This window comes from Euprymna scolopes, chromosome 37 (assembly GCF_053919585.1).
Source record: "Euprymna scolopes isolate OS-2025 chromosome 37, ASM5391958v1, whole genome shotgun sequence".
Lineage (NCBI taxonomy): Eukaryota > Metazoa > Mollusca > Cephalopoda > Sepiida > Sepiolidae > Euprymna > Euprymna scolopes.
In genome coordinates this window covers 562532-574284 of record NC_136518.1, presented here as the reverse complement: position 1 = coordinate 574284, position 11753 = coordinate 562532, and the positions used below count along the sequence as shown (strand labels likewise).

Sequence of the window (11753 nt, the reverse complement as noted above, 5' to 3'; positions counted from 1 at the left end):
AGATTGCAGCAAATCTTACTTTACGAGAATTATAACTAAATCACATCTCACATCACCTGGGCGAACGTTCTCTACGGCCGTGACTTATTGTTTCGTTAAGAGCGTGTAAATAATGAACACCAGAAGTAACACATTTACAAAATAACACAAAAAGAAAATACACACTTAATTTTTTGAACAAGTTGTCTATTGTATCTGATTAAAAACTACAATTATGAAAGGAAATTTATCGAAGTGTATCATCGTTTTTCTTATATTAATAACAGGTATGTACACTATATTTTTATAAAAATACATTAACAGAATATATATATATATATATATATATATATATATATATATATATATATATTAGTGTTGGGACGATTAATCGAAATTGAGAATTGGATAAAATCGGAATATTCTGGAGTATCAGAATCGGTATCAGAATCGGTATCGGAATCGGAAAAAATTGTGTCTATTTTCCGATGCCAACGATTCCTTTAATTATCTCTTTTCTTTTTATTTGATTTTGGTTTAAGAAAAATCTTCCACTGCTTGTAGTACTAATGAAATAATAAATATTTATTGATTTTAACTTCCAGTAAAACTAAAATCTATAGATCACCGCATCTCACAAATGTGTTTTTACATTTGAGAAAATATATGCACACTTAAGTGGTGTTTTTACCGTAATCGGGACAAAATAATAATTTTATGATTAAATATTTAGAGATTTATAAAGAATCGGAATCGGTAATTGTATCAGAATCGGAAATTTAGTTCGGAACTGGTAATTGTATCGGAATTGGTAAAAATATTGGAATCTTCCCATCACTTATATATATATATATATATATATATATATATATATATATATATATATATATATATTCTACATTTAAATATCCATTGAAAATAATAGAATCATTCTAACGATCCAGTAGCTATCTCACTGCTGATTCAATTCTCTGCCTATATAAGAGTCAAGTACGTTCTAGGATGGAGTACTGTTGCCACATATGGACAGGAGTTGCTAGAAATACTCATCCTGTGTGGCAGAGTTCAAAATAGACTTCGTAGCCTATTGGGGGATGCCCTTTTCTCTTCCCTGAAAACTCTTTCGCACAGAAGAGATGTTGCGAGCCTGTCTCTACTCTATCGTTATTTTCATGAAAGTGCTAGTCTGAGTTCCAATCTATGGTTCCTCTTGCTAAACTTTCATGAAAAGCATCCGTCTAGTAGAAACCACTATCAATAATTTCCCCCACTCTTTATCTGTGCCTAAACCTAAACATGAATTCCATGAACATATATATATATATATAAAATACATGTTTGCTGGTTATTTCCCTAAGAACCGAAATAACACACACACATATTCATATATATATATGCGCGTGTGTGTGTGTGTGTACATGTACAATTTAATATTTGCTCTGAAATTATTTTAATATATCCCCCTTATTCATACCATTTTCTGTCTATTTTTAAAACACGCATTTTTTTCTTGATAGGAAATTCAAGAAATTTTTTTTCAATCAGATTAAATTTAAAAAAAAATCAACACCATTATCATCAAAATTGTTCTTTTCGTGAAATTTATCTTTTTCTTCAAATAAAGCGATGAATAAAATTCACGGTTGTAGCCTTATGTAGTAAATAACCAAATTTAATATTAAAAGACTTTCGAATGAAAAAAAATTATCTTATTTCATAGTGTTCTTTATTATTTATTTGATCAAGAAAATATACACAAAACATACATACACGTGCATCCAAGTATTGTTGTAATAGCTGTAGACATGTATGTAAATCTTCAAGCTGTGACACTCAAAGGTGTATAATATAGTTCCTCTACAAGAACCAGCATATATATATATATATATATATATATATATATATATATATATATATATATATATATATATATATATATATGCTGGTTCTTGTAGAGGAACTATATTATATATTTGCAAATTGTCACTTGTTTTCGTCTTTCTTCCTCAACACCACCGACTACATTCCATTCCTTGCATTTTGATAGCTTTCTAAATCACTTCTATATATATATATATATATATATATATATATATATATATATATATATATATATATATATATATATATATATATATGGTAAAACTGGTAATTAGTAAAAACCTGAAGAGAGTGTTCAATACTATTGCAGAGCAAATATGTGTTTTATTTTTTTTATTACCGTTTTATCTCTTTGGTTACATATGTTTCGGATGTTATAATAATAATAATAATAAACAGAGAGACCCACTGGAAAGTGAGAAAACTTAAAGAAACAGCTCACATGCTCGGACATAACAACCTACTGAGCAAACCAAGCATAGAGCTGAATGCAATTTGGACACCTCTGATAGAGAGAGAAAACCTTGAATAACAACATAGGTTTAACATTAACAAAAACCAACTAAGAATTGTCCTAGTGACATATGGCCGAGTGGTCCTAGACGTTGTATCAAAGTTTACAGTTACCCAAAGGTGCTGAGTTCAATCCTGAACGAAGGTAGTGAAAAGGTAACATTCAAAACAGAGAATCAGCAACTATGTCCCAAAGCCCAGCTGGAGTCCGAACATGGTACCCCCGTAATAATAATAATAAAGAGTTGGGTTCGAGACTCCTAACAAACGGTTCCCCAGTTCGATACAAAACACCTGACGTAGGTCGGAGGGCAAAACGGCCGAAACGTTGTGACAATAACAACCAAGATGAGGGAGTCAGTCCGACAATCTCAATCCACGAATAGGTTAGCCTAATTAATCTGGAGTGAAATCTAGATTTAATATCCGGAACATCTTTTTGTTCTTTTGTTTAACGGAGGTAGTGTTTGATCAACACTGATGAGGAGTAAGGATTTAATATATTGTTTTGTTTTTAAATCCCCAAAACAGTATACCATGCTAAACAATTGATGGTTCCTGAAATAACATTATGACTTTTGTGAATATGAGAAAGCAATTGATTCAGCGAGTGCAGGGTGATTTTTTATATAGTACTAGCAGGCTGCCCGGCATTGTCCGGTCGTAAAATTCTCTTAAATATGATATTTCTATTAATGCCGAGTAGTTTTCGAGAGATAAATCCAACGTAAAGTTATTGTAATTTCTGACAGCCATTTTTTTCACAACCGAGGAATTAGTAATGCGCATGCATGTAAAAGAAAACAATTACAACTTTTTCCCTTTCGTTGAGTAATTTCATGTTAAGAACGGCTTTCGAATGTGAACGGTGAGTTGGACTTAATGTAAAAATTTACATAGATTTGTTTATTGCGCGCGTACAAAGATGGGGGTCAGTGAATTACAGTGCATGATACAAGTCTTTATATCTCGAAAACTACTTGTCTCTGCAAAATTTAATTTGAGCTTTTCTTATTCAGCATAGTCAAAAACTTATAAAAGTCGCAATTTTATAAAATTTTGTGACATAATGCAAAAATTTAGAAGAAAAACATAAAAAAACAAAGTTAACGTCTGTGCAGTCTCAATAAGCGGCCAGAAAAAGAAAATTGAATAAAATTCTCGACAGGAAGTAAAAGTGGTAAAAAAACAAAAACAAATATATAACAAATAAGTGTTTCTGTATCCAATGAAAATTTCTTTAAAACATACCTGCATACTATTTTGGTGTTTTAACTTATTTGTAAGCGTTTATTCAGTTCTACAACGATATGGATATGATAACTAACAGCTTTTCAGTCTAGGTAATCGGTGAAAAATATAACATTAAGTCAAATCGTCCACAGGAGTAGTAAATGCAATAATAAAAATTATATTGCATCCTGAAAGGGTCGATAATTGCTCAAAAATCGTAAATTAAATATTGGTACCTCCAAATTTTTTTTCAGGGCTGTTTTTTGTGAGAAGTAATAGCGTATAGGTATTTTGTGCATATTTACATTCCCAAAACCAATGCTGTGTTTACATTTTGAGAGTTCATCCTTGCACGGACGGAACTCTCAAAATGTAAGAAAGAGCAATATGTGTTTGTTTACATATTATTGTTAGTCTATCTGCGCACTGAAAGAGCCAGCAATGCGTGGTAAAATGACAATAATTCTCAAAGCTTTTATTAGAGCTTACTGTAATAAATTGTGACAGGGTTCCAGCAGTATTAAATTAAATTCCAGTTTTACGGCATCACTTTTTTTTTTTAGTTAAATGCATAAATCAATATAGATTAAACAGGCTAAACCTTCCAAGATTATATATATATATATATATATATATATATATATATATATATATATATATATATATATATATATATATATATATATATATATATATATATATAAGATTATTAAAATAGATAAAATCCGACATGAATTATAAATGGAGGAGGAGAGACCTAGAGGCTCAACGTTTCGCCCATCTTATGCGGGCTTTCTCAAGAGGCATTGTCAAAAACCATGAAATAATCTATAGGCAACAGAAGCAACTGTTACATTCCTGCGAGTAGACAGTAGATCTAATCCAAGTAGATCATATACTCTAGAGGGAACAGGGAACTCCGGCAAACACAAGGGATCCGTATTCCAAGTGGGGACAAATCATTGCCTTGTAAAGCTTAGTCAGCAAATGCCATTCATGAGGAGCTTAGGATACGCAACACGTAAAGCTCCTTATTAACCCTATTGGATATATAAGATAAATAGTTGTTGAACCTGATTGCTCAATATTATTACTGTTAGATAGGTATGACATTTCGAGAATGGCAAAAATGTGTCTTGAAACAAAATCCCACGGATAGGAACATGAGAGAGATATCTAGAGGACAATAACACAACTGTTTTGCTGAGTTGAACACCATGCCCCAGCCCACTCAGACGTAAAAACAAACAGCGACTGCAGGTATATCGACGTTGTGGCACAAAAATTTAGGTATCATCGGTATAAGAGCTTGAGAACACAGGCACGTCGTCACAGTTAAAATGGGATGTTGCACTGTCCATTGATGGCAGCAGGTGGGTATATGCGAAAGGGGGTAAAAGGGGTACCGTTAAAGGCTAGGTTATGGTTAGAAAAAAAAAGTAATATACGACGTACCAGGCGTATCTGCATCGCTCTTTGGGAAAGAAGAAGGAAAGGATAGCAAGCTCATCTATATACCCGAAGGGCATCGTGAGAAGGCAGGGCATGATGGGAGAAGCTATTTCTTTTCTTTTCTTTTTTCTTTTTTTTTTTTTTTTTTGATAGGAGGATATAAAAACTGGGAAAAATTCCCTGCAACACATATTAAGAAAACAGTTGTGAACATCTTGTCTTGAAAAGTATTTCGTGTTGCTGACGTTCAGATTGTGCGGTGTGACAATGGTGGCGAGAGGCCAGGTGTGGTTGATTGGAAAAGAAGAGGGCAAAAATGAGCTGTTGTCGAGCGAGTGACTCACTACTTCCCGAACCCCAGAACAGAATCCTGATCGTTGCCCGGGTATTTGGAGGTGTATGTTGAGCAAAAAAAAAAAAAAAAGCGGTCAATTTTGACCTCTATTATGACGCCTTAAATTTTATTGTTTTGGGCTCAAATGAAGTTATTAAGTTAGATCCATGTCCAAGGAACCCATAACTTAAAATTTCAAGTGTTTAGACCCAAAATTAGGAGTTTGGTAGAGTTCTCAAAGGTCAAATCGTTGAACTTTGACCCATTAATCGCCAAATTTATGGCCGGAAACCGATCACATCGAATTTCCCAAATCTCAGTACCTTGTATATCAAATTTCGAGTCTGTAGACTTAAAATTGATAGAGTTATTGCGTAGGGAAATGTACACACACAGATACACCCACAGACAGACCGATACTTTCACTTTTATAGATATACTAGCATGGATGTCCGACGTTGCCCGGGTGTTTGGAGGTGTATGCTGTACATGTGAAAAAGCGACACGCATACACACGTAAATATATACGTATAAGAAAATACGCACACGCAAGAATACACAACTATATGTATAGATACACAAATAATCTAGGTATACATATATAAAAATACGTACAAATATACACACATACACATACATATGATGATTGCAACGTCTTGTCAGACGAGTGCCACTCCCTCAGAACTTTTAAAATCCATGAGCATAAATGTCTGAGGGAGTATCTATACAAATATGATGTTACAGAGTCTTAGCTTTGTACGACAGCTAAGTCTCTCTCTCGGTTCAAAATGTTGAGATCCAGCAACAAGCAAGAGCAAGATAGCCAGCAACAAATTAAACTGCAGACCAGCTTAATGCGGGTACTGGTCTTCCGCTTTATGGTTTTTTAAATCAGAGATTTGCTTCTCCTAGAAAGGTTGCATTCACCACGGCTTACAGGAGCCCTCTCTACCCCAATACACATATACACACACACACACACACACACACACACACACACACACACACAAATATACACGGTGCTAGTTGGCCGTTGACCCAGAAAAAGAGTTCATTCGCCCTTTGGAAGGTCTTGTTTTTAATCCTTCAGGGAGACTAGCCACCCTCCTCACCAAACAAGTCTGATGGGGGAACCAGTTTAGTCGCCGGTGACCCGACCATGAGGCAGGTAGTACTGGGTTACATGGTACCAGTAGCATATGACATGACACATACATATATACATATATATATACATATACATATATATATATACATATATACATATATATGCACACACACATATATATAGACATATACAAATACAAATATACATACACATACGCACATATATACATATATATATATATATATATATATATATATATATACACACACATCTCTATATATATATATCAGCAAATACATCTATATGTACACCTACACATATACGTATTATACAATAAATATACACAGACGGGCATCTACAGAAATAAAACTACGTACAGAGATACTATTATACAGGCATAAGTACATATTTATTTAAATAGTATTAGTATATTAAAAATTAAAATGAATTATATTTAAGATAAAATTTTCGATTAAAGACTATTATGGAATTATTAAGAAATTATTAAGAGAATTAAAATGTAATTGTAAACATGAAAATATGTGCATATTATTAATAATAAGCAGTTATTAGTATCAGCATTATAATGAGTTATAAAAGGTGTTAAATTCTATCATATTATTATGTGTTGTGTAAAGTATTCATTTTACTAGTTATTAATTAAAGTTTATAATATCTTTTATTTATTTATTTATTTATATTATTTATTTTTTAATAGATTGGAGTTGGGTGGTGCATGCTTTAGACCATGGAATTGGAAATCCTATCAGAATAGTAAGAGAATATTATGAGAGGTAAAAATATACAGATGCAAATACAAATAGGTACGAACATAAAGTACGCATACAAAATAATACACATTTATTATATAAAACGTCATTGGGTCTCAGGCTCTTTTCTTCATCTAAATTATACATAGTTAAAATTTCGTTATATAAGAATTGAAACATACTAAAGTACTAGGATGAGGTTGCGGGGGGAATGGATATAGTAATATGTACATTTACAATATAGGTGGGGAGCAGACATTTAGACATGTGTAAGAAAAAATACAGAATTTACATATAAAAAATATAAATATGGTAAAAGATGGAAGAGTCTCTAAAATAAAAAACATGTAGTTATTAATGGGGTAGATACTTAATATGGGCGAATTAAGGGGGGAGTAAAAGGGGTATATAGAAAATAAGACCATTTTGAGTATGACTGTACACTGCAATATAAGAATTGAGGGTATGCCGATGGTATATTCGGCTATGTCTTATGTATGAGGTTCAAGTAGTGTTTAAGACTTCAGATTAGATTGAGGTTAGAAAGGAGGTGTTTTTATAGTGTTTGCAATTAATAAAGTTTTTTTTTTGTTTTTTGTTTAGGAGCTTATCTCTCTCCCTGAACGTTATAATAAATAGTTTCTCAAAAAGGCATAGATAGCAAGGTGAAGTTATAGACGAACAGGTGTTAGCTCTCTTAATGATAGACCAATTAACTATTGGTAATAATCTCTGTTCGATTAATTCATTTAAGTATTTGGATAGTGATGTTCCGTCCGTATGGTTAGGATTTTCAAAGGAGCATTTATGGCCTGTATATCTTTCCTTGAATGTATTGCCAGCCATGCCAATACAATACTTTTTGGTGTCAGGGTTTTCCTTAGTAGAAATTGTAGCTTTGTAAACAACTGAAGTTATTAAGCAGCTTCATTTACGGGGGCATTCATCCCATGTAACAACTGTCAACAAGCGTACATAGGTGAAACACAGCGAAAATTGAAATTAAGACTTTACGACATAGAAGAGATATAAGGAATGGCAACGTCCTAAATGCACTCTTTTGCCATTGTGCAGAACACGATCACTCATTTAATTTAGATCATGCGAAAATTATTAAATACGTGATAGATAGAGCTAAAAGAAGACTTTTAGAATCAGCACTAATATTAAATACTAATACTATTACGCAAAGAAAAGGCTTCTACCATTTAGCCCCTAGCATAGGGAAAATAATAATCAGAGAACAAAATATCAAAACAGATCCTGGCTAACCGTTTTTCCTTAAATATTTCAAGAAAATGAATAAGTTTACAGAAATAAAAAAGTGTACATATTTATTTAACGTATTTTTAAAAGTGTATATATAGACATTGAACAACCCAACCTTCCCATACGCACTCATATGTTTGTCCTTCCCGACATGGGTAGGATTCAAAAACTGTTCTCTTTTTCGTATGATCTATGACTTTTCTTTTCTTGCATTTTTACTTCAATATCCTGGAGATGTCCTCTGAAATAAGGACGAAACGTTGATTATTTTAATAATTTCATTCGGTTTTTCTATTTTTTCTCAAAACACACACACACACACACACACACACACACACACACACACACACACACATATATATATATATATATATATGAAAATTCTTTTTGAGGTACAAAATTTCATTATGACCAAATATCGACCAATTAGCATAATGATTAAAAAAAAATAATAAAAACTGACAAAAAGGTTAGCTAACTGTGTTTCGTTCCTCGCTCAACAGAACTAAATCGAGGAAATTGCGATTTAAAAAAACTGTCATGAATATGGCGGGAGAGAGAAAAAAAAGTAATGTATAAAAAATTAAAAAAGGGGAAAAAATCATATAGAAATCAAATTAAGCCCTAAGAGATTGCAAGCAAAAAGAAACTCTCAAAAGAGTGTAAAAAGATAACGATTTTCAAACACCAGACATATTAATAAATTGTTGGCGAAATATGTGCCATTATCCTTTTCTTAATTGTAATAAATTGTATTAATGAGTAAAGCAATAACTACAGCAGGATTCGAACCCAACATGCTAAGGTCACAGTTCACATTCTATACTACTACAATATGCAACTCTGTTTCTTTATCTCTCTCTTTCTCTCTCTCTCTCTCTCTCTCTCTCTCTCTCTCTCTCTATATATATATATATATATATATATATATATATATATATATATATATATATATATATATATAGTAAGTTATAAAAATATATATGGCAATTAAGCTACACAGAATATTCCCCATTTCATCCACGCTAGGATTCGTTAGGCTTATGCGAAGAGTTGTGGTTATTTCGCGTTTTTATATACGGACATTCTATTGAGTTTTTTGTCAGCCAATCAGCTTCCTAGTTTCCTTTCCTAATCCGCCAATGGGCAGGCACTTACAGGACAAAGGCCCAGTTGACCTAAGGTTCAACCCTTCCTTTGTGTGTTCTTTTTATCGGGAAGCGTAAATATATAGTTATGTGACCTATTTTAAACCTAGGTGTACTTAAATGTGATTTTTTTAAAAATACTATGTTAGTTTATATATATATATATATATATATATATATATATATATATATATATATATATATGTATATATATATATATAGGATAATTTATATATATGTATGCTTATTTTATTTATTTATTTTCTATTGTTATTGTTAATTGTAAAATTATTTTGTATCGCTGCCTTAGAGTAAAGTTTATCCTGTGTACACAGTCATGTTAGAGTTCGATTTAAAGCATGCCAGATGGAACGGAAGAAATGGAACTGTAACGTCCACCATTTGAAAAGGGGATTTTTTCCCGAAATATAATGGATATTGTCACAGACATAACAAGTAAGACATTTATACTTAATACAATTGAATAAATATATGTATATATAGACATATATGTACGTACTTATTGATTTGTAAATCGCCACTTATTTTCGTCTTCTCTTATCAACACGGACTATATCTCATTCCTCGCACTGTGATAGCCTTCTAAATCTTTACTACATACCTATCCCACACAATGCTTCAAGCAAACTACGTATCAATTCTCTCTCTCTCTATATATATATATATATGTGTGTGTGTGTGTGTGTGTGTGTGTGTGTGTGTGTGTGTGTGTGTGTGTGTGTGTGTGTGTGTGTGTGTGTGTGTGGTTTTCCTTCTCCTAGATAAATGGTCGACCATGACTAACGAGTTACATCTATTCTTGCTAGTTAGCCCATAACTGGAGGCAGGTCTGTGGGCACTAGGGCGTATCCACGCGCGAGGGAGCCTGCATACCGCACTTCTGGGGAACAAGCCTCCTAAGAGTCTCTTGTGTTTCAGCCTGGGTCTGCGAGGTACCTAGTTTTCGTTCGTTACCACTTGTAGGCAGTACATAGGGCATGCTGGTTATGTACTTGCAGGGAGAGACTTACACACTCGGCACTCCTTTTCGCAGTACGGTCAGTAGTGAGGGCTAAAATAAGAGATGAAAAGCACACAGACACTTCGCCAACACGTTAAACGCATCATGTCAACCATATGACACAGAGTAATATGACGGATGTGTGTGTGTATGCGTTACAATTTAAAGCAGATAAAGTCATTCGTATGCATATAGTAAACAAACATTTAAGCAATTAAATATTACTACTTTAAGTTAGTTCCAGGTTTTTTTTTTCATACTACAATTAACAGAAATAAAATACTTGTTTATTTTATCTTTTTATCAATACTATTCAATTTTTTTTTTTAGCGAGTAATGGTATTCCCTCTCGAAAAAAAGTCACTTAAATAGATTAAAATCTCTTTAATAGCTAAAAAGCGATCGCACAAATGGGCATTCCGTATCTTGAATCGGTAAATAAAAAGGGATTTGGAGGGAAAAAAACATATGAAGACTCCTGGACGGTGAATTTTGTTTAGGGAAATATTGTTTTCCCTTCTTTTTCATAGGTTGTCATCACCTTCAAGACAATTCTTCTCGATACGGTCAACATTTCAGTCCCTTCCATTACACGGGAAACAACAATCTGCTCTCTTTGAAAATCTGATAGATCTGTTGTTTTTTATTTTCTTGCTAATATGCAAAAAATATGCGATCTGTAAAAAAAAAAAAAATAAAAAAAAAAAAAAATAAAAAATACTACTACTACTACTACTACTACTACTACTACTACTAATAATAATAATAATAATAATAATAATAATAATAATAATAATAATAATAATAATAATAATAAATTTAACTAATTGATTCAGGAAAATCATAACCATAAATTAAAAATAAAATGAAACAAACATTTTGGTAATTTTTAAAATTTTTATAAGTGTTTTAAAATTGAGGCAAAATCCCCAAAATATTATGCGGTCTGTAGTCTCGTTTTTTAACAGAATAAATGCTTTAAAATAAGTGAAACTACTAACAACTTACCCAGTAAGATAGAAAATGGACACTTAAAAAATCGATT

General features: G+C 32.3%; 1 protein-coding gene across 2 annotated transcripts in view; it reads left to right on the top strand.

Annotated features, from left to right (window-relative positions):
• LOC145261024 (uncharacterized) overlaps nucleotides 1-11753 on the top strand; it is a 49065-nt gene continuing 37312 nt past the window's right edge. The window contains exons 1-2 of one of the 2 annotated variants that reach the window (XM_080119154.1): nucleotides 1-266; nucleotides 9998-10143. In XM_080119154.1, the coding sequence (XP_079975280.1) occupies nucleotides 10119-10143 (25 nt within the window). In that variant the 5' untranslated portion in view covers nucleotides 1-266; nucleotides 9998-10118. The remainder of the gene's footprint in view (nucleotides 267-9997; nucleotides 10144-11753) is intronic. The other variant, XM_080119153.1, reaches the window with a different exon arrangement.